At 45.7% G+C, this 23,332-nt stretch overlaps 4 protein-coding genes across 4 annotated transcripts; all 4 read left to right on the top strand.

The window, feature by feature from the left end:
- The first annotated feature begins 1,270 nt into the window (after positions 1-1,270).
- LOC132223748 (T-cell leukemia/lymphoma protein 1A-like) lies at positions 1,271-1,600 on the top strand. Its single transcript, XM_059678771.1, has one exon. The coding sequence runs from the start codon at positions 1,271-1,273 to the stop codon at positions 1,598-1,600; it is 330 nt and encodes a 109-aa protein (XP_059534754.1).
- A 4,549-nt stretch (positions 1,601-6,149) lies between these two features.
- LOC132223747 (protein p13 MTCP-1-like) lies at positions 6,150-6,488 on the top strand. Its single transcript, XM_059678770.1, has one exon. It carries the CDS (start codon positions 6,150-6,152, stop codon positions 6,486-6,488), a length of 339 nt encoding a protein of 112 aa, XP_059534753.1.
- Positions 6,489-15,022: 8,534 nt separating this feature from the next.
- LOC132223746 (protein p13 MTCP-1-like) lies at positions 15,023-15,367 on the top strand. Its single transcript, XM_059678769.1, has one exon. It carries the CDS (start codon positions 15,023-15,025, stop codon positions 15,365-15,367), a length of 345 nt encoding a protein of 114 aa, XP_059534752.1.
- Positions 15,368-19,979: 4,612 nt separating this feature from the next.
- On the top strand, positions 19,980-20,318 carry LOC132223744 (T-cell leukemia/lymphoma protein 1A-like). The gene has a single exon (XM_059678768.1). It carries the CDS (start codon positions 19,980-19,982, stop codon positions 20,316-20,318), a length of 339 nt encoding a protein of 112 aa, XP_059534751.1.
- Positions 20,319-23,332: the final 3,014 nt, after the last annotated feature.

The following is a 23,332-nucleotide window of genomic DNA, read 5'->3' as shown; positions in this document are numbered from 1 at the left end:
TTCCTCACCAGCACTTGAGAAGCAATACCACTGTTAAGAAGCCCACCAGGACGCAGAGGTTAGCATTGTTCTTCTGTTAGCTGTTAAATGTAAAGCATTTTATTTGCATATTATTTGCATGAGGTGGGTTGTTCTATGGTTTGTGAGTTCCCTCTGAGATGAGCAGAGGGAAAGTGGTGTTGTAGGGACAAAAAGAAAAGTTGAACCAACAACAAAGTTTTAATTAAGAAAAAATAATAATAAAATAGAAGAGCCAGGCTGGCATTGCTCAGTTGTTTAGCTTAAACCAAGGAACCAGGAGATCTCGGTTCGATTCCCGGTCTGGGCACATGCCAAGGTTACAGTCTTAATCCCCAGTAGGGGGCATGCAGGAGTCAACTAATCCGTGATTCTCTGTCATCTTTGATCTTTCTCTCTCTCTCCCTCTCCCTTCCTCTCTGAAATCAGTAAAACTATATGAAAAAAACGAAAGAGTAGTCATGGCACAGTAAATTAGAGCATTGAGTCAATCCTATGTAATAAAAGGCTAATATGCCAATCAACCAAACAGCAGAACGACTGGTCACTATCACACCCACTGACCATTTGTGGCAGATGCTCATGGCAGGAGCTGCTCTCCGGTGGTCAGTGCACACCCACAGGGGTAGCGCCGCGCAGCCAAAAGCCAGGCTCACAGCCTCCGTGTACAGGGTGGTGGTGGGAACCTCCACGGCAGAAAGTGGGCCTAAGCCGTCAGTTGGACATCCCTCAGGGGTTCCTGGACTGCGAGAGGCCACAGTGCTGACTGAAGGATCCCCACCATGTGCATGAAGTCGGTGCACTGAGCCTCTAGTAATATTATAATATCTGTGTAAGGTGTCAGATGGGTATGAGATTAATTGCATGATTTCTTAGTCCATTATATAATGTCTAATCATTGGGGTGTACCCCTGAAATGAACCTAATGTTCTATGTCAACTGTCATTTAAAAAATGTTTTAAAAATTCTGTCGAACCGTATTACCTTCACAGAGTCATATTTTACATTAAGTACGTTTTGTACAGTTTGTTCTAGGAGAGAGATCTAAAGCTAAAAAAGAAAGAAGAGTTGAGATTTATAAATTTGCACAATAAACCAAAGGCAACCACAAACACAACCATAAAAACCATAAAGATAAAAGACGAGGTAAAATGCGTTTGGAGACCCCATCCCCTGTCTTTCGATACCAGGACCGAAGTAGCGAGAGGCTCTGAGAAGCTGTGGCTGTTGCTCCTTGGACGACGGTGGGGTCATGGCCGAGCTCCCGTCGAAGGTGCACCTCAACTCGCACCCCATCTGCCTGATGCTTCGTAGGCACTCGGTGTATGAGGATGAGAACCAGCGCACGTGGCTGCATGTCCTCATGGACACAGGAGGTGTCCTGCAAGTACGGTTGCGCCAGGAAGACATCCCCAGTGGGCATAACTCACTCACCACCAGCCCGCTGACTGTGAGCACCATGTGGACGCTCCACCCTTGCGGCCGGTACGTGGACCCCATGTGCCGATTCTGGCGCATTGTGCACCATGTCAAGCAGAATGGAGTGGAGGAAATGATCCTTGAGCTGATGGAACACTCATAGGACACGTGATGAGGTCCCTGGCTCATGTCAACCTGGGCTCCAGTCCTGCTGGCCTGCTGGTGAGACGTGTATAGTTCTGTTCACTTTTTTTACTAAGCTCTTTTGCTGTATCTGCCACCCCCTGGGTGTGAGGGCACATTGATCTCTCTCTCTCTCTCTCGTTTCTTGTTATTGTTCTTCTTCTCATCTCCTTTGTCTCTGTCTCTCTCTGCCTCACCCCCTCTCTCTCAAATCAATAAAAGCATTTTGAGCCAAGCTGGTGTTTCTCAGTGGTTCAGGGACAACCTATGAACCTGGTGGTCACGTTTCGATTCCTGCTCAGGGCACAGAGAAGAATTAACCAATGAGCCCCAGCTTGTTTGGCTCAGTGGATAGAGGGTGGGACTGTGGACTCTGTAAGTTCCCAGGTTTGATTCTGGTCAAGGGCACATGCTCTGGTTGGTGGTTCTATCCCCAGTCTGGGGCATGCAGGAGGTACCTGATGTATGATTCTCTCTCATCATTGATATTTCTCGCTCCCTTCCTGTATGAAATCAATCCTGTATAATAAAAGCCTAATATGCTAAGTGTCCAGTCGACCGGTCATCTATTCAACCAATCAAACCATAATATGCAAATGATATACTAAGGTTGCTCAACAACTCGCTATGACATGCATTGACCACCAGGGACAAGACATTCAGACTGGTAGGTCAGCTTGCTGCTGGGGTCTGGCTGATCTGGTCTGAGTGAGACATGTTGGACAAACCCTGAAGCCCTCCAATGTTCCCTCCCCAGCTGGCCAACCTCCTGTGTCCCCCCCAGACCTAATTGTGCACCGGCGGGGTGCCTTGGCCTGGCCTGTACCCTCTTGTAATCTGGGACCCCTCGAGGGATGTCAGAGATGGCTTCGGCCAATCCCTAAAGGCTAGGCCGTGGCACCACAATGGTGCAGGAATTCCCCCAAATATTCCTTCTTTTTTTGGAGAGGGTAGTATTGGTTGACGGACCTCAGGAGATAAGACAATGAGAACGCTGGTCTTTGAAATGAAAACTATTTCCAGTGATGTCTTTGAGCCTTGTCTACCGGGGCTGGGCTAGAGGTCTTTTTTCAGGTTTAAGGTCTTTTTCTTTTTCTTTCTCTGTTTAATACATTTTTACTAGAGGCACAGGTTTCAGGCTCGATTGCCAGTGGGGGCCTTTGTGAGGTGACCGATCCATGATTCTCTTTAATGCAAACATGGATGTCCTGAAATTGATTTCTGGGGCTCCCTCCGGCTCCCCCTCCAGCCTCCTCTTGCTGCTGGGATGGTAGGTGAATTTTATGTTCGCTGGGTTTTGTTTGGGGTGTTTAGTGCTAAACACAATTAAAAACCGAAATGCACACAGAGCTAGACACTAAAGCCATGATTTTCTCTCATCATGGATGTTTCTCTCCCTCTCGATTTCCCTTCCTCTCTGAGTCAATAGTCATTTAAAAAAATATTAGCAATTGTTGCATTCACATCCCATGGATATTGTTTTAAAATAATTTATTATGTTTTTGGTTTCACATACCAGGTGGGTACTCATTTAAAGACGACCTAGTGCCCGTGCTGGTATGCTCAGTGGATAGAGAATAGGCCTGCGGACTGATGGTTCCTGGGTTTGATTCCAGTCAAGGGCACATGCCTGGGTGGTGGGCTTGATCACCAGTGGGAGATGTGCAGGAGGCAGCCGGCCCATGATTCTCTTTTATCATCACTGATGTTTCTATCCCTCTCTGCCTACCTCTCTAATATAATAACAAATATATATATATATATATATATATATATATATATATATATATATATATATATTTTAATAAAAGAGCCAATGCCTCAATATCTGTCATGTGTCGCACTGCAGACACTCTGTCTCATGACCACTTTGGACTCAATTCCCTTGAGTGCAGTATGAGGGTGACATTTGAATTATGTCTTTTTTCGCCCATTTTTTTTTCTTCTCCTAAATGCCAACAGGCACATGTCTGAAATTCCCTTAGGACCCCAATCATCTTTCCTTCCTAATTGGGGAAGAGTTTGCCTCAGTCCAGGTCATTGAGATGGGAATTGTTTTTAATTATTTTTTTCAGAGAGGAATGGAGAGGGAGAGAGTTAGAAACGTCCCTGATGAGAGAATCATGGATCGGCTTCCTACTGCACGTCCCTCACTGGGCATCAAGCCCACAACCTGGGCATGTGCCCTTGACTGAGAATCGAACCTGGGACCTTTCAGTTCGCAGGCCGACACTCTACCCACTGAGCCAAACTGGCTAAGCCCTATTTGACTTTTTTAAAGGGTGGAAATGCCTTGAAGAATAATTAAGCATCTCATCATTCATGTCACAGTGAGAATTACAACTCACCTCCCCATTCTTTCCACATTGTTCTTGTAAATGCAGACTCTGACTAATAATGAACCTTGTAGGTAAACAGCATGTTTGTATAAGAATCCTAGGAAATACTTTTAGAACAGATAAACTCTGACCTTCCCAGTTCTGGGATATTTGATGACCTTCAACCTTAGAACCAGGAGGACAAAGTCTAGGATGATGCACACTGGGCCGTCACCTGACCACTTGCAAGATCCTTATCAGATTGGATTGTGCCTGGAGGCACGAAGAGAACTTCTCAAGCCCCGCCCCCTGACCTCTTCACTCTGTTTGGCCTCTCCCTCCTTATAAAAGCCTCTGCCTGCACTGAGATGTGCAGATGGGTTTTGGGACTAGCTTCCCCCATCTTTTCAGGTGGCCGGAACCTGAATAAATCTCTTTCCTTCCTTACCACCACCTTTCTCATGGGATGATTTTCTGGGGTGTGAGTCAGGGGAACCTTGTTTTTCCTGGACGCATTCCTGGTACATGGACTCCCGGGAACAGGTGTATCATGGCCATGTTCTTTCCTCTGAAGGTGACAGGGGAAGCAGAGACCGGTCACAGAGGAAAGGAGTGAAGAACGCTGCTTTGCCTTCAGAGCAAGAAGAACAGGCAAGAAAAAGATGGATGAGAGGAGGAGGAGGAAGGATGGGGGATGGAGTCTTATCTGAGGGAGGAATTTGGGCATTGTGGACTGAAGTGGGTTTAGCAGCAAAACCATACAGCTCTTGCCAAGAGCATGGCTGAGGTCTGGGAAAGGGAGAGATCATTCTATAAGTGATGTTATGAGACCTCAGGAATCCTACCTGCTGTTTCAACTGTCACTTTGCTTTCTGATTTCCTGATCAGCTATCCCAGGTATCTGTCTGTACCTGAATATTTTGGTCCTGCCTCTCTCACCAGCATTTGAGAAGCAAGAAAACTGTTAAGAAGTCCACCTGGACGCAGACGTTAGCTTTTTTCCTCTGCCAGCTGTTAAAGGTAAAGCATATTGTTTCCATATTATTTGCATGGGGTGGCTTGTTCTATGGTTTTGAGTTCCCTCTTAGATGTTCAGAACTAAGGTGGTGGTGTCAGGAGAAAAAGAAGAGTTGAACCAACTACAAAGTTTTAATTAAGAAAAAAAGAAAAGGAAAGGAAATAAAAGAGCCCGGCTGGCATGGCTAAGTTTTTTAGCTTAAACCAAGGACCTGGAGATGTGGATTCGATTCCCAGTCATGGCACATGCCCGGGTTACAGGCTTGATCCGCAGTAGGGGGCATGCAGGAGACAACCAATCCGTGATTCTCTGTCATCATTGATCTTTCTTTCTCTCCCTCTCCCTTTCTCTCTGAAATCAGTAAAACTATATGTAAAAGGCGAAAGAATAGTCATGTCACAGTAAAGTAGAGCATTGAGTCTATGCAATCATATGTAATAAAAAGGTTATATGCAAATCAACCAAACGGCAGAATGACTGGTCGCTATGACACGCACTGACAACCGGGGGCAGATGCTCATGAGAAGAGCTGTCCACTGGTGGTCGGTGCACTACCACAGAGGGAGCACCATTCATCCAAAAGCCAGGCTCACAAGTGCCTAGCACAGAGGGGTGGTGGGAGCCTCCATGGCAGCACTATAGAGGGCCTAAACTGTCAGCTGGACATCCCTCAAGGGGTCTTGGACTGGGAGAGGCTGAAGGGTTGACTGAGCGACCCCCCTGAGTGCATAAATTTTGTGCACTGAGACTCTAGTACTATTATAATAACTCTGTATGGTGTCAGATGGGTATGGGGTTAATTCCATGATTTCTTAGTTCATTATATAATGTCTAATCATTGGGGTGTACCTCTGAAATGAACCTAAGATGGTATGTTAATTGTCATTTAAAAAATGTTTTTAACATTCCATAGGACCATGTTACCTTCATAGAGTCCTATTTTTCCTTAAACATGTTTTGTACAGGTTGTTCGCGAAGAAAGATCTAAAACTGAAAAGAAAGAAAAGTTGAGATTTATAAATTTGCAAAATAAACCAAAGGCAACCACAAAACACAACCGTAAAAACCATAAAGATAAAAGCTGAGGTAAAATGTGTTTGGAGACCCCCATCTTCTGTGTTTGGATACCAGGACCGAAGTAGTGAGAGGCCCTGAGAAGCTGTGGCTGTTGCTCTGTTTACCACGGAGGGGTCATGGCTGAGCTCCCATCGATCGTGCACCTCACCTCGCACCCCAGCAACCTGAGTTTTCGTGGGCCCTCGGTTTATGAGGACGAGAACCAGCGCACATGGCTGCATCTCTTCACAGACATAGGAGATCACCTTCAAGTACAGTTGTGCCAGGTCGATTACCCCAGTGAGCCTAACCGACTCCCCACCAGCCCACTGACCTCCAGCAACATGCCTATGTGGTGGACGATCCACCTTCACAGCAGGTACCTGGACTCCATGGACCGATTTTGGTGCATCGTGCACCACATCAAGAAGGATGGCATGGAGGAAATGATCCTTGAGCTGATGGAAGACTCTTAGGACATGTGATGGGGTCCCTGGCTCTTGTCAACCTGAGCCCCAGTCTTGCTGGCCGGCTGGTGGGACGTGTATAGTTCTGTTCACCTTTTTAATAAGTTCTATTGTTCTACCTGCCACCCCCTCTGTGTGAGGGTACATTGATCTCTCTCTCCTTCTATCTCTCTCTTCTTCTTCTTCTTATTGTTCTTGTTCTTGTTCTTCTTTTCTTCTTCTTCTTCTTCTATTTTTCTTCTTCTACTTTCTCTCGCTCTCTCTATCTCTTGTCTCTCTGTCTTTCTCCCACTCTCTCAAATCAATAAAACCATTTTGAGCCAAGCTGGGGTTTGTCACTGGGTGAGGGACAAACTGTGAAACTGGAGATCGCGGTCGGTTCCTGGTCAGAGCACAGACAAGAATTAAACAATGACCCCTAGCTTGTTTGGCTCAGTGGATAGATGGTTGGACTGTGGACTCTGGAAGATCCCAGGTTCGATTCTGGTCAAGGGCATATACTCAGGTTGTGCGCTCCATCCCTAGTAGGCGGCGTCGAGGAGGCACCCGATGTATGATTCTGTCTCATCATTGATGTTTCTCATTCACTTCCTGTATGAAATCAATCTGATATAATAAAAGCCTAACATGCTAAGTGTCCAGTCGACCGGTCATCTGTTCAACCTAACAAAGCTTAATATGCAAATCATATACTAAGGTTGGGCAACTGGTCACTATAACAGGCATTGACCACCAGGGACAAGACTTTCAGACAGGTAGGTCAGCTTCCTGCTGGGGTCTGGCTGATTGGGACTGAGTGAGACTTGCCAGACACACCCTGGAGCCTTCCCATGGTCTCTCCCCAGCTGGCCTACCTCCCATGTCCATCCCCAGACCTAATGGGGCACCGGTTCGGTGCCTTGGCCTGGCCTGTGCCCTCTCGTAATCTGGGACCCCTCGGGGTATGTCAGAGAGACAGTGTCAGCTGATCCCCGCAGGCCAGGTCAAGGCACCGCACTTGTGCATGAATTCCCCCAACATTTGTTCTTTTTTTGGAGAGGGTAGTATCGGTGGTCGAACCTCAGGAGATCCAACAATGAGAACGCGGGTCATTGAAATGAAATCTATTTCCAGTGATGTCTTCAAGCCTTGTCTACCGGGGCTGGGCTAATATTTTCAGCCTTAAGGACTTTTTTCTTTTTCTTCCCCTGTTTAATATATTTTTATTAGAGGCCCAGGTTTAGGTCCCGATCGCTAGTAGGGGGCGTATGGGAGGCAGCCTATCCGGGTTTCTCTTTAATGCAACCTTGGATGTCCTGAAATTGATTTCCTGGATCCCTCCCTCTCCCCATCCAGCCTCCTCTCATTGGTGGGATGATAGATGAATTTTATGATCGCGGGGCTTTGTTTGGGGCTGCTTAGTGTTAAACACAATTAAAAACCCAAATGCAAACAGAGGTAGACACTAAAGCCATGATTCTCTCTCATCAAGAATGTTTCTCTCCCCCTCGATTTCCCATTATGCCTGAGTCAATAAAATCATTAAAAAAAATATTAGCAATTGTTGCATTCAGATGGCATGCACATTATTTTAAAATAGTTTATTATTTTTTTGGTTTAACATACCAGGTGTGTAGTCATTTAAAGACTAACCTAGCACCCGTGCTCCTTTGGCTCAGTGGATAGAGCCTCGGCCTGCGGACGTAAGGGTCCCGGGTTTGATTCCAGTCAAGGGCATATGCCCGGGTTGTGGGCTCCATCCCCAGTGGGGGGCGTGCAGGAGGCAGCCGGTCCATGATTCTCTCTCATCATCACTGATGTTTCTATCTCTCTCTCCCTTCCGCTCTAAAATCAATACAAAAATATATTTTTTTAATAAAAGAGCCCACGCCTCAAAATCTGTCATGTGTCCCCTTTGGGCTCGATTCCTTCAAGGGCAGTATGAGGGTGACATTTGAATTATGGGTGTTTTTTTCTCCACTTTTTTAATTTCTTGTTTCTTTTGCTTCTCCTAAATGCAAACAGGCAGAGGTCTGACATTTTCTTAGGGCCCCATTCATCTTCCCTTCATAATTGGGGAAGAGTTTGCCTCAGTCTAGGTCATTGAGCTGGGAGTTGTTTTTTATTTTATTTTTCTTCAGAGAGGAATGGAGAGGGAGAGACTTAGAAACATTCATGATGAAAGAAACATAGATCTGCTACCCCCTGCAAGTCCCTTACTGTGGATTGAGCCCACAACGTGGGCATGTAACCTTGACGGGGAATCGAACACGGGACCTTTCAGTTCTCAGGCCGACACTCTATCCACTGAGCCAACCTGGCTAGGCCCAATTTGACATTTAAAGGGTGCAAATGCCTTGAAGAAGAACGTAGAATCTCAGCATTCATGTCACAGTGGGAATTACAACTCACCTCACCATTCTTTCCAAATTGTTCCTGTAAATGCTGGCTCTGACTAATAATGAACCTTGCAGATAAACAGCATGTTTATATAAGAATCCTAGGAACTAATTTTAGAAGTCATGAAGTCTGACCTTCCCAGTTCTGGGAGATTTGATTACCTTCAACCTTAGAAACAGGATGACAAAGTCTGGGATGACGCACACGGGACCATCACCTGACCACTTGCAAGAACCTTATCAGATTGGACTGTGCCTGTCGGCACGTAGAGAACTTCTCAAGCCCCGCCCCCTGACATCATTGCTCTGTTTGGACTCTCCCTCCTTATAAAAGCCTCTACCTACACTGAGCTCTGTAGATTGGTTATGGGATGAGCTTCCCCCATCTTCTAAGTTTACCGGCACCTGAATAAACTTCTTTCCTTCCTAACCACCACCTGTCTCCCGGGACTGGTTTCTGGTGTGTGAGCTAGTGGTACCTTGTTTTTCTGGACACATATCTGGTACATGGACTCCTGGGAATATGTGTATCATGGTCATGTTCTTTCTTCTGCAGTTGAGAGGGGGAAGCAGAGACTGGTCACAGAGGAAAGGAGCGAAGAACAGTGCTTTGCCTTAGGAGCAAGAAGAACAGGTAAGAAAAAGATGCATGGGAGGAGGAGGAGAAAGGATTGGGGTTGGGGTCTGATCTGATGGAGGAATTTGGACTTTGTGGACTGAAGTCAGTTTAGCAGCAAACACATACAGCTCTTGCCAAGAGCATGGATGAGGTCTTGGAAAGGGAGAGATCATTCTATGAGTGATGTTATGATACATCAGGAATCCGACTTGCTGTTTCACCTGTCACTTTGCTTCCTCTTTGCCTGATCACCTATCCCAGTATCTGTCTGTCCCTGAATATTTTGGAGGCACCTGATGTATGATTCTCTCTCATCATTGATGTTTCCTGCTCCCTTCCTGCATGAAAATAATCCCATATAATAAAAGCCTTATATGATATGTGTCCAATCAACCAGTCATCTGTTCAACCAATTAAAGCATAATATGCAAATGATATACTAAGGTAGCTCAACTGCTCACTATAACATGCATTGACCACCATGGACAAGACATTCAGACTGGTATAGGTCAGCTTGTAGCTGGGGTATGGCTTATCAGGAATTAGTGAGACATGCTGGACATACCCTGGAGCCCACCCATGGTCCCTCCACAGCTGGCCAACGTCCCGTGTCCCTCCGCAAACCGAATGGGACACCGGTGGGGTCCCTTGGCCTGGACTGTACCCTCTCCTAATATGGAACCCTCGGGAGATGTCAGAGAACCAGTTTCAGGCAATCCCCGCAGGCCAGGCCCAGGCACCACACTGGTGCACGAATTCGTGCACCGGGCCTCAAGTAAAATTATATTAAACAGCAAAAGACAAACAAAAAGATCTTAAGCTTCAAAATATTAGCACAGCCCCGGTAGACAACGCTCGAACACATCACTGGAAATAGTTTTCATTTCATTGACCAGCGTTCTCATTGTTTGATCTCCTGAGGATCGTCAAAGGATACTACCCTCTCCAAAAAAATAAAGAATGTTCTGGGGATTACGGATGTTTTATGCTGATCATCTCTTTCCTTTGAGGAATTATGAGGGATGCAAGGGTTCATCTCCTGAATGCTCGAACCGGCTCTATGTGTGGCTTTAGCATCTAGTTATGTGCGCATTTGTGTTTATAATTGTGTTTAGCACTAAAGAGCCCTAAACAAAACCCAGCGATCATAAAATTCATCTAGCAACCCACCAGAGTGAGGCAGCTGGAGTAGGAGCTGGAGGGAGCCCCATAAATCAATTTCAGGGCATCCATGGTTGCATTAAAGAGATCACTGACTGCTGATGAAATTCTCCTCTTGCAGGAAAGTGTTGGCAAATGCACATTGAGACCTTTAGGGCTGAGGAATGGGGAGAATGAGGGATGTGTTTCTAAGGTGTGTTTCTCATATTCAAAATATTCCACTTCGGGCCCAGCCGGCGTGGTTAAGTGGTTGAGTGTGCACCTATGAACAAGGAGGTCATGGTTCGATTTAAAAAAATGTTAAGCAAGTGTTTCTTTCAGATTAAATGCACATTGTTTTAAAATTGTTTATTATTTTTTTGGTTTAACATACCAGGTGGGTAGTCATTTAAAGACTACCTAGCCCCCAATCTGGTTTGGCTCAGATAATAGAGCATCCCCCCTTTTTTTCAAATATATTTTTATTGATTTCAGAGAGGAAGGAAGAGGGAGAGAGTTAGAAACATCCATGATGAGAGAATCATGGATTGGCTGCCTCCTGCAAGTCCCTCACTGGGGATCAAGCCCACAACCTGGGCATGTGCCCTTGACTGGGAATAGAACCTGGGACCCTTCAGTTTGCAGGCTGACACTGTCCACTGAAACAAACCAGCCTGGGCCAATTTGACTTTTCAAAGGGCGCAAATCCCTTGAAGAAGATGTAAGCATCTCAGCATTCATGTTACAGTGGAAATTACAACTCACCTCCCCATTCTTTCCACATTGTTCCAGTAAATGCAGACTCTGACTAATAATGAAGATTGTAGGTAAACAGCATGTTTGTATAAAAATCCTAGGAAGAAATTTAAGAAGATAGGAACTCTGAACTTCCCAGTTCTGGGAGATATCATTACCTTCAACCTTAGAACCAGGAGGACAAAGTCTAGGATGACGCACACGGGACCAACACCTGACCACTTGCAAGATCCTTATCAGATTCGACTGTGCCTGTTGTCTCTTAGAGAATTTCTCAAGCCCTGCCCCCTGACGTCTTTGCTCTGTTTGGCCTCTCCCTCCTTATAAAAGCCTCTGCCTGTACTGAGATGTGCAGATGAGTTTTGGGACGAGCTTCCCCCATCTTCTCCGGTTGCTGGCACCTGAATAAACCTCTTTCTTCCTGCTGACCACCTGTCTCCCGGGACTGGTTTCTGGGGTGTGAATCAGTGGTACCTTGTTTTTCTGTACACATTCCTGGTAGATGAATTTTCTGATAGCTGGTGGTTGTTTGGGGCTGTTTAGTGCTAAACAAAATTAAAAACCCAAATGCACACAGAGGTAGACCCTAAAGCCGTGATTTTCTCTCATCATGGTTGTTTCTCTCGATTTCCCTTCCTCTCTGAGTCAATAAAATCATTTACAAAAATGTTCGCAATTATTGCATTCAGATGGCATGCACATTGTTTAAAATAGTTTATTATTTTTTTGATTTAACATACCAGGTGGGTAGTCATTTAAAGACGACGTAGCGCTCGAGCTGGTTTGGCTCAGTGGATAGAGCGTGGGCTTGTGGACTGAAGGGTCCTGGGTTCGATTCCAGTCAAGGGCTCATGCCCGAGTTGCTGGCTCATTCTATAATGGGAGACAGGCAGGAAGCAGCCGGTCCATGATTCTCTCTTATCATCATTGATGTATCTATCTCTCTCTCCCTTCCCCACTAACATCAAATATATATATATATATATATATATATATATATATATATATATATATATATATATATATATATATAAAAGAGACCTCGCCTCAAGATCTGTCATGTGTAGCACTGCAGACACTCTGTCTCATGACCCCTTTGGGCTTGATTCCTACAAGGGAAGTATGAGGGTGACATTTGAACTATGTTTTTTATCTCCCATTTTTTCTTTTTTCTTTTTATTTTGCTTCTCCTAAATGCCAACAGGCAGATGCCTGACATTCCCGTAGGACCCCATTCATCTTTCCTTCCTAACTGGGGAAGAGTTTGCCTCTATCCAGATCATTGAGCTGAGAGTTGTTTTTTATTTTATTTTTTTCAGACAGGAATGGAGAGAGAGAGTGGTAGAAACATCCATGATGAGAGAATCATGGATCGGCTGCCTCCCGCACGTCACTCACTGGGGATCAAGCACACAACCTGGGCAAGTGCCCTTGACCGGGAATGAAACCCGGGACCCTTCAAGTCGCAGGCCAACAATCTTTCCACTGAGGCAAACTGGCCAGGGTCAATTTGACTTTTTTAAAGAGTGCAAATGCCTTGAAGAAGAACGAAGCATCTTAGCATTCCTGTCACAGTGGGAATTACAACTCACCTCACCATTCTTTCCAAATTGCTCCTGTAAATGCAGACTCTGACTAATCATGAAGTGTGTAGGTAAACAACATGTTTGTATAAAAATCCTAGGAACTACTTTTAGAAGTTATAAACTCTGACCTTCCCAGTTCTGGGAGATTTCATGACCTTCAACCTTAGAACCAGGAGGACAAAGCCTAGGATGACGCACACTGGACCATCACATGACCACTTGCAAGATCCTTATCAGATTGGACTGTGCCTGTGCTCACGTAGAGAACTTCTCAAGCCCCGCCCCCTGACCTCTTTGCTCTGTTTGGCCTCTTCCTTCTTATAAAAGCCTCTGCCTGCACTGAGATGTGCAGATGGGTTGTGGGACGAGCTTCCTCCATCTTCTCAGGTTGCCGGCACCTGAATAAACCTCTTTCCTTCCTCACCACCACCTGTCTCACGGGACTGGTTTCTGGGGTGTGAGTCAGGGGAACCTTGTTTTTTCTTGACACATTCATGATACATGGACTCCCTGGAACAGGTGTATCATGGCCATTTTCTTTCTTCTGCAGGTGACAGGGCGAAGCAGAGACCGGTCACAGAGGAAAGGTGCAAATAACGGAGCTTTGCCTTGCAGAGAAAGAAGAACAGGTAAGAAAAAGATGGATGGGAGTAGGAGGAATAAGGATTGGGGAGTGGAATCTGATCTGAGGGAGGAATTTGGACTCTGTGGACTGAAGTGAGTTTAGCAGCAAAACCATATAGCTCTTGCCAAGAGCTTGGCTGAGGTTTGGGGAAGGGAGAGATCATTCTATAAGTGATGTTATGAGACCTCAGGAATCCTACTTGCTATTTCACCTGTCTCTTTGCTTCCTGTTTGCCCAATCAGCTATCCCAGTATCTGTCTGTCCCTGAATATTTTGGTCTTGCCTCTCTCACCAGCACCTGAGAAAGAAGGTGGTATTGTCAGAACAAAAAGAAAAGTTGAACCAACTACAAAGTTTTAATTAAGAAAAAAAAAGAAAAGAAGATAAGAGAATGGAAAAGAAATGAAAAGTGGCTGGCTGGCTGGCATGGCTCAGTTGTTTAGCTAAAACCTAGGAACCAGGAGATGTTGATTCCATTCCCAGTCATGGCACATGCCCGGGTTACAGTCTTGTTCCCCAGTAGGGGGCATGCAGGAGGTAACCAATCTGTCATTCTCTGTCATCATTGATATTTCTCTTTCTCTCCCTGTCCCTTCCTCTCTTAAATCAGTAAAACTATATGAAAAAAATGAAAGAATAGTCAGGGCACAGTAAAGTAGATCATTGATTCAATGCAATCCTATATTAAAAAATGGTTAATATGCAAAAAGACCAAATGGCTGAACAACTGGTCGCTATGACACGCAGTGATCACCGGGGCCGAAGCTCATGGCAGGAGCCGTCCACTGGTGGTAGTGCACTCCCACAGGGTGAGCACCACTCAGCCAAAGCCAGGCTCACAGCTACCGAGCACAGCGGTAGGTGGCAGCCTCCAGGGCAGCACTAAAGCGGGCTTAAGCCATCAGTTGGACATCCCTCAAGGGGTCCTGGAGTGGGAGAGGCTGCATGATTGGCAGAGGGATCCCCCTTGGTGCATAAATTTTCTGCACTGTGTCTCTGGTTATACTATAACATCTGTGTAAGGTTTCACATGGGTATGAGATTATTTTCATGATTTCATAGTCCATTATATAATGTCTAATCATTGGGGTGTACCCCTGCAGTGAACCTAATGTTCTATGTCAACTGTCATTGAAAAAATATTTTTAAAATTCTATTGGACCATGTTACCTTCATAGAGACATATTATACATTAAGTACATTTAGTACAGTTTGTTCTAGAAGAGTAATCTAAAGATAAATTAAAAAAAGAAAAGTTGAGATTTATAAATTTTCAAAATAAACCAAAGGCAACCACAAAAACAACCGTAAAAACCATAAAGATAAACGTGGAGGTAAAATGTGTTTGGAGACCCCATCCTCTGTCTTTTGATACCAGGACCAAAGTGACGAGAGGCTCTGAGAACTGTGGCTGTTACTGCTTGGACCACGGAGGGGTCATGGCCAGGCACCCGACAAAGGTGCTCCTCACCTCGCACCCCAAGTGCTTGAGGATCCGTGGCCACTTGGTGTATGAGGACGAGATCAGGCGCACATGGCTGCATCTCGTCATGGACACAGGTGTAATGCATGTACGGTTGCGCCAGGAAGACATCCCCAGTGGGCATATCGCACTCACCCGCAGCCCGCTGACCTCGAGCAACATGCCTTGGATGTGGACGCTCCACTCTGGCAGCCAGTACGTGGACCCCATGGGCCGGTTCTGGCACATCGTATACCACATCAAGGAGTTTGGTGTGGAGGAAATGATCCTTCAGCTGATGGAAGACTCTCAGGACACGTGATGGGGTCCCTGGCTCTTCTCAACCTGAGCCCCAGTCCTGCTTCCCTGCTGGAGGGACATGTATACTTCTGTTCTTCTTTTTAATAAGCTCTGTTGTTCTATCTGCCACCCCCTGGGTGCGAGGGCACCTTGATGTCTCTCTCGGTTTCTCTCTGTCTCTCTATCTCTCTCTATTTCTTCTTCTTCTTCTTCTTCTTCTTCTTCTTCTTCTTCTTCTTCTTCTTCTTCTTCTTCTTCTTCTTCTTCTTCTTCTTCTTCTTCTTCTCCTCCTCCTCCTCCTCCTCCTCCTCCTCCTCCTCCTCCTCCTTTCTTTCTCTCTCTGTATCTTTGTCTCTCTCTCTCTATCTATCTCTGTCTCTCCCTCTCTCTCAAAACAATAAAACCATATTTAGCCAAGCTGCCATTTCTCAGTGGTTGAGGGACGCCATATGACCCCGGAGGACACGGTTTGATTCCTGGTCAGGGCACAGACAAGAATTAACCAATGAGCCTTAGCTTGTTTGGCTCAGTAGATAGAGGGTTGGACTGTGGACTCTGGACGTTCCCAGGTTCGATTCTGGTCAAGGGCACATGCTCTGGTTATGGGCTCAATCCCCAGAAGGGGAGTACAGGAGGCACCTGATGTATGATTCTCTCTCACCATTGATGTTTCTGGCTCCCTTCCTGTATGAAATCAATCTTATATAATAAAAGCCTAATATGCTAAATATCCAGTCGACTGGTCATCTGTTCAACCAATCAAATCATAATATGCCATGATATACTGAGGTTGCTCAACTGCTCGCTATGACATGCATTGACCACCAGGGACAAGACTTTCAGACTGGTAGGTCAGCTTGCTGCTGGGGTCTGGCTGATTGGGACTGAGTGAGACATGCTGGACACACCCTGGAGCCTTCCCATGGTCTCTTCCCAGCTGGCCTACCTCCCGTGTCCATCCCCAGACCTAATGGGGGACCGGTTTGGTGCCTTGGCTTGGCCTGTGCCCTCTCATTATCTGGAACTCCTCGGGGGATGTCAGAAATCAGTTTCAGCCGATCCCCTTAGGCCAGGCCAAGGCACCCCACTGGTGCACGAATTCCCCCAAACATTCGTTCTTTTTGGGAGAGGGTAGTATCGCTTAACGAACCTCAGGAGATCAAACAATGAGAACGCGGGTCATTGAAATGAAAACTATTTCTAGCGATGTCTTCTAGCCTTGTCTACCGGGGCTGGGCCAATATGTTTAGGCTTAAGGTCTTTTTCTTTTTCTTTCTCTGTTTAATATATTTTTACTAGAGGTACAGGTTTCAGGTTCATTTGCCAGTGGGGGGTGAGAGGGAGGCGGCCGTTCCCTGATTCTCTTTATTGCAACCATGGATGACCTGAAATTGATTTCTGGGGCTCCCTACGTCCAACCTCCTCTTGCGGGTTCGATCGTAGATGAATTTTATGATCGCTGGGCTTTGTTTGGGGCTGTTTAGTGCTAACCACAATTAAAAACCCAAATGCACACAGAGGTAGATGCTAAAGCCGTGATTCTCTCTCATCATGGATGTTTCTCTCCCTCTCGATTTCCCTTCCTTTCTGAGTCAATAAAATCATTTTAAAAAATATTGTAATTGTTGCATCAGATGGCATGCACATTGTTTTAAAATAGTTTATTATTTTTTTTGGTTTAACATACCAGGTGTGTGGTCATTTAAAGACGACCTAGCGCCTGAGCTGGTTTTGCTCATTGGATAGAGCGTAGGCCTGCGGACTGAAGGGTCCCAGTTTTGATTCCAGTCAAGGGCACATGCCCGGGTTGTGGGCTCTATCCCCAGTGGTGGGCATGCAGGAGTCAGCAGGTCCATGATCTCTCTCATCATCACTGATGTTTTTATCTCTCTCTCCCTTCCTCTCTAAAATCAATAAAAAAAATAAATATTTTTTTTTATAAGAGAGCCAACTCCACAGGATCTGTCATGTGTCGCACTGCAGACTCACTCTCTCGTGACCCTTTGGGCTCCATTCCTTCCATGGCACTATGAGGGTGACATTTGTATTATGATTTTTTTCACCCCTTTTTTCTTTTTTCTTCTTATTTTGCTTCTCCTAAATGCCAACAGGCAGATGCAGGACATTTCCTTAGGACCCCATTCATCTTTCCTTCCTAATTGGGGAAGAGTTTGCCTCAATCCAGGTCATTGAGCTGGGAGTTGTTTTTTATTTTTATTTTTTTTTTCGGAGAGGAATGGAGAGGGAGAGAGTTAGTAACATCCATGATGAGAGAATCATGGATCGGCTGCCTCCTGCACGTCCCTCACTGGGGATCAAGCCCACAACCTGGGCATGTGCCCTGGACCCAGAGTCAAAACCGGGAACCTTCATTTCGGAGGCCAACACTCTATCCACTGAGCCAAACTGGTTAGGGCCATTTTGACCTTTTTAAAGGGTGGAATCGCCTTGAAGCATCTCAGCATTCATGTCACAGTGGGAATTACAACTCACTTACCATTCTTTCCACATTGTTCCTGTAAATTCAGACTCTGACTAATAATGAAGATTTTAGGTAAACAACCTGTTTGTATAAGAATCCTAGGAACAAATTTTACAAGGTATGAACTCTGACATTCCCAGTTCTGGCAGATTTGATGACCTTCAAGCTTAGAACCAGGAGGACAAAGTCTAGGATGACGCACACTGGACCGTCACCTGACCACTTGCAAGATCCTTATCAGGTTGGATTGTGCCTGTGGTCACGTAGAGAACATCTCAAGCCCCGCCCCGTGACCTCTTTTCTCTGTGTGGCCTCTCCCTCCTTATAAAAGCCTCTGACTGCACTGAGATGTGCAGATGGGTTTTGGGACAAGCTTCGCCCATCTTCTCAGGTTGCCAGCACCTGAATATACCTCTTTCCTTCCTCGCCACCACCTGTCTCTGGGGCTGGTTTCTGAGGTGTGAGTCAGGGGATCCTTCTTTTCTGGACACATTCCTGATACATGGACTCCCTGGAACAGGTGTATCATGGCCATTTTCTTTCTTCCACAGGCGACAGGGGGAAGCAGAGACCGGTCACAGAGGAAAGGAGCCAAGAACGGTGCTTTGACTTCAGAGCAAGAAGAACAGGTAAGGAAAAGGTGGATGGGAGGAGGAGGAGGTGGAAGGATTGGGGATGGAGTCTGATCTGAGGGAGGAATTGGACTTTGTGGACTGAAGTGAGTTTAGCAGCAAAACCATAGAGCTCTTGCCAAGTGCATGGCTGAGGTTTAGGGAAGGGAAGATCATTCTATAAGTTATGTTATGGGACTTCAGGAATCCTACTTGCTGTGTCACCTGTCACTTTGTTTCCTGTTTGCCCAATCATCTATCTCAGGTATCTGTCTGTCCCTGAATATTTTGGTCTTGCCTCTCTCACCAGCACTTGAGAAGCAAGACGGCTGTTAAGAAGTCCACCAGGACGCACACATTCCCTTTGTTCCTCTGCCAGCTGTTAAAGATAAAGCATATTATTTGCATGGGGTGGGTTGTTCTATGGTGTGTGACTTCCATTGAGATGATCAGAAAGAAGATGGTGGTAGTGTCATGACAAAAATTTGAACCAACTACAAAATTTTTATTTAGAAAAAAGAAGAAAAAAAAAGAGCCCGAATGCCATGGCTCAGTTTTTTAGCTTAAACCCAGGAACCAGGAGATGTGGTTTCAATCCCCAGTCATGGCACAACCTAGGTTACAGTCTTGATCCCCAGTAGGGGACATGCAGGAGGCAACCAATCCGTGATTCTCTGTCATCATTGATCTTTCTTTCTCTCCTCCTCCTTTTCTCTCTGATATCAGTAAAACTATATAAAAAAGAAAGAACAGTCATGGCACAGGAAAGTAGAGCCTTGAGTCAATCCAATATAATAAAAGGCTAATATGAAAATCGAAAAAACGGCAGAATGACTGGACGCTATGGCACGCACTGACCACTGGGGCAGATACTCATGACAGGAGCTCTCCACCAGTCATCAGTACACTCCCACAGGGGGAGCACATCTTATCCAAAAGCCAGGCTCAAAGATGCTGAGCACAGGGGTTGGTGGGAGCCTCCACGGTATCACTAAAGAGGGCCTAAGCCATCAGTTGGCCATCCCTCAAAGGGTCCAGGACTGCGAGAGGCTGCAGGGCTGACTGAGGGACCCCCCCAAGTGCATGAATTTTGTGCACTGAGCCACTAGTAATATTATAATAACTGTGTATGGTGTCAGATGGGTATGAGATTAATTGCATGATTTCTTAGCCCATCATATAATGTCTAATCATGGGGGTTTACCACTGAAATGAACCTAATGTGCTATGTCAACTGTCATTTAAAAAATATTTTTAAAATTCCATAGGATAATGTTACCTTCATAGAGTCATATTTTACATTAAGTACGTTTTGTACAGTTTGTTGAAGAAGAGAGATCTAAAGCTAAAAAAAGAAAGAAATGTTGAGATTTATAAATTTGAACCAAAGGAAACCACAAACACAACGTTAAAAACCATAAAGATAAAAGTCGATGTAAAATGCGTTTGGAGACCCCATGCCCTGTCTTTCGATTCCAGGACCGAAGTAGCGAGAGGCTCTGAGAGGCTGTGGCTGTTGCTCCTTGGACCACAGAAGGGTCATGCCCAGGCTACCGTCGAAGGTGCATCTCACCTCACACCCCATCTACCTGGATATCCGTGGGCCCTCGGTGTATGAGGATGACAAGCATCGCACATGGCTGCATCTCGTCATGGAGACAGGAGGTGTCCTGCAAGTACGGTTGTGCCAGGTAAACATCGTCAGTGGGTATATCCCACTCACCACCAGCCCGCTGACCTCGAGCACCATGCCTTTGATGTGGACGATCCAACCTGGCAACAAGTACCTGGACTCCATGGGCCGGTTCTGGCGCATTGTGCACCACGTCAAGGAGAATGGTGTGGAGAAAATGACCCTTGAGCTGAAGGAAGACTCGTAGGACACGTGATGGGGTCTATGGCACTTGTCAACCTGAGCCCCAGTCCTGCTGGCTTGCCGGTGGGATGAGTATACTTCTGTAAACCTTTTTACTAAGCTCTGTTGTTCTTTCTGCCACCACCTGGGTGCGAGGGTATATTGATGTCTCTCTCTCTCTCTCTCTCTCTCTCTCTCTCTCTCTCTCTCTCTCTCCCTCTCTTTCTTTCTTCATGTTCTTATTATTCTTGTTGTTCTTGTTGTTCTTGTTGTTGTTGTTGTTCTTGTTGTTGTTGTTGTTGTTGTTCTTCTTCTTCTTCTTCTTCTTCTTCTTCTTCTTCTTCTTCTTCTTCTTCTTCTCTCTCTCTCTCTCTTTCTCTCTCTCACTCTGTCTATCTCTGTCTCTCTCAAATCAGTAAAAGCATTTTGAGCCAAGCTGGTGTTTCTCAGTGGTTGAGGGACAACCTATGAACCCGGAGGTCACGGTTCAATTCCTGGTCAGGGCAGACACAAGAATTAACCAATGAGCCCTAACTTGTTTGGCTCAGTAGATAGAGGGTTGGGCTGTGGACTCTGAAATGTCCCAGGTTTGATTCTGGTCCACGGCACATTCTCTGGTTGTGGGCACGATTCCAGTAGGGCACCTGATGTATGATTCTCTCTCATCATTGATGTTTCCTGCTCCCTTCCTGTATGAAATTAATCCTACATAATAAAAGCCCAATATGCTAAGTGTCCAGTCTACCGGTCATCTCTTCAACCAATCAAAGCATAACCTGGAAATGATATACTGAAGTTGCTCAACTGCTCGCCATGACATGCTTGACCCTCAGGAAGCAGACATTCAGACTGGTAGGTCAGCTTGCTGCTGGGGTCTGCCTGATCGGGACTGAGTGAGAAGGGTTGGACACACCCTGGAGCCCTCCTACGGTCCTGACCAAGCTGGACAACCGCCAATATCCCACCCGGGCCCCAATCGTGCACCGTTGAGTTCCCGTGGCCTGGCCTCTGCCCTCTCATAATCTGGGACCCCTCTGGCGATGTCAGAGAGCCAGTTTCGGCCAATCCCCACAGACCAGGCAGAGGCACCACACTGGTGCATGAATTCTTCCATTGGGCCTCTAGTAAAAATATATGAAACAGAGAAAGACAAAGAAAAAGTCATTAAGCCTGAAAATATTCACCCATCCCCGGTAGACAAGGCTCAAAGACATCACTGGAAATAGTTTTCATTTCAATGGCCAGCGTTCTCATTGTTTGATCTAATGAGGTTCATCAACCGATACTACCGTCTCCAAAAAAAGAATGAATATTTGGGGGACTAGGGGTGTTTTATGCTGATCATCTCTTTCCTTTGAGGAATTATGAGGGATGCCAGGGCTCGTCTCCTGAAGGCTCGACCTGGCTCTATGTATGGCTTTAGCATCTAGCTCTGGATGCATATGGGTTTTTAGTTGTGTTTAGCACTAAATAGCCCCAAACAAAGCCAAGCGATCATAAAATTCATCCAGCATCGCACCAGAGTGAGGCGGCTGGAGTAGGAGCTGGAGGGAGCCCCAGAAATCAATTTCAGGGTATCTATGGTTGCATTAAAGATATCACTGACTGCTGATTAAATTCTCCTCTTGCAGGAAAGTATGCAAAAATGCAAATTGAGACCTGTAAGGCTGAGGACTGGGGATTGTGAGGGATGTGTTTCTCAGGTGTGTTTCTCATATTCAAAATACAGCACTTCCTGCCAAGCCACCATTGCTCAATGGTTGAGCTTTGACCTATCAAGAAGGAGGTCATGGTTCGATTCCTGGTCAAGGGCACATGCCCTGGTTGCTGGCTCATTCGCCAGTAGATGGCGTGCGGGAGGTGCCCGACCCGTGATTCTCTCTCATCATGGATGTTTCTCTCCCTGTCGCTTTTCCTTCCCCTCTGTCAATAAAAACATTTTAAAAAATATTAAGGAAGTGTTGCATTCAGATTAAATGCACAATGTTTTCAAATAGTTTATTATTTTTTTTGGTTCAACATACCAGGTGGGTAGTCATTTAAAGACTACATAGCCCCCGAGCTACTTTGGCTCAGAGGATAGAGCGTCGGTCTTTTTTTTCCAAATATATTTTTATTGATTTCAGAGAGGAAGGGAGAGGGAGAGAGTTAGAAACATCCATGATGAGACAATCATGGATCGGCTGCCTCCTGCAAGTCCCTCACTGGGGATCAAGCCCCACAACCTGGGCATGTTCCCTTGACCAGGAATGAAACCCGGGACCCTTCAGTTCGAAGGCCGACACTCTATCCACTGAGCCAAACCAGCTAGGGCCTATTTGACTTTTTCAAAGGGTGGAAACGCCTTGAGAAGAATGAAGCATCTCAGCATTCATGTCACAGTAATTACATGAATTCATGTAATTCATGGCAATTACAACTCACCTCACGATTCTTTCCACATTGTTCCTGTAAATGCAGACTCTGACTAATAATAAAGCTTGTAGATAAACAGCCTGTTTGTGTAAAAATGCTAGGAACTAACTTTTAGAAGATATGAACTCTGACATTCCCAGTTCTGGGAAATATGATGACCTTCAACCTTAGAACCAGGAGGATAAAGTCTAGGATGACGCACACTGGACCGTCACCTGACCACTTGCAAGATCCTTATCAGATTGGACTGTGCCTGTAGCCACGTAGAGAACATTTCAAACACAGCCCACGGACCTCTTTGCTCTGGTTGGTCTCTCCATCCTTATAAAATCCTCTGACTGCACTGAGATGTGCAGATGGGTTTTGAGATGAGCTTCCACCATCTTCTCAGGTTGCCAGCACCTGAATAAACCTCTTTGCTTCCACACCACCATCTGGCTCCCGGGACTGGTTTCTGAGGTGTGAGTCAGGGGAACCTTGTTTTTTCTGACCACATTCCTGGTACATGGATTCCTGGGAATATGTGTATCATGGTCATGTTCTTTCTTCTGCAGGTGACAGGGGAAACAGAGACCAGTCACAGAGAAAAGGAGCTATGATGGTGCTTTGCTTTCAGAGAAAGAA

The sequence above is a fragment of the Myotis daubentonii genome, chromosome X, assembly GCF_963259705.1.
Source record: "Myotis daubentonii chromosome X, mMyoDau2.1, whole genome shotgun sequence".
NCBI classification, from domain to species: Eukaryota; Metazoa; Chordata; class Mammalia; order Chiroptera; family Vespertilionidae; genus Myotis; species Myotis daubentonii.
Note: the sequence above shows the minus strand (reverse complement) of the source record. Positions and strands in the feature narration are given on the sequence as shown.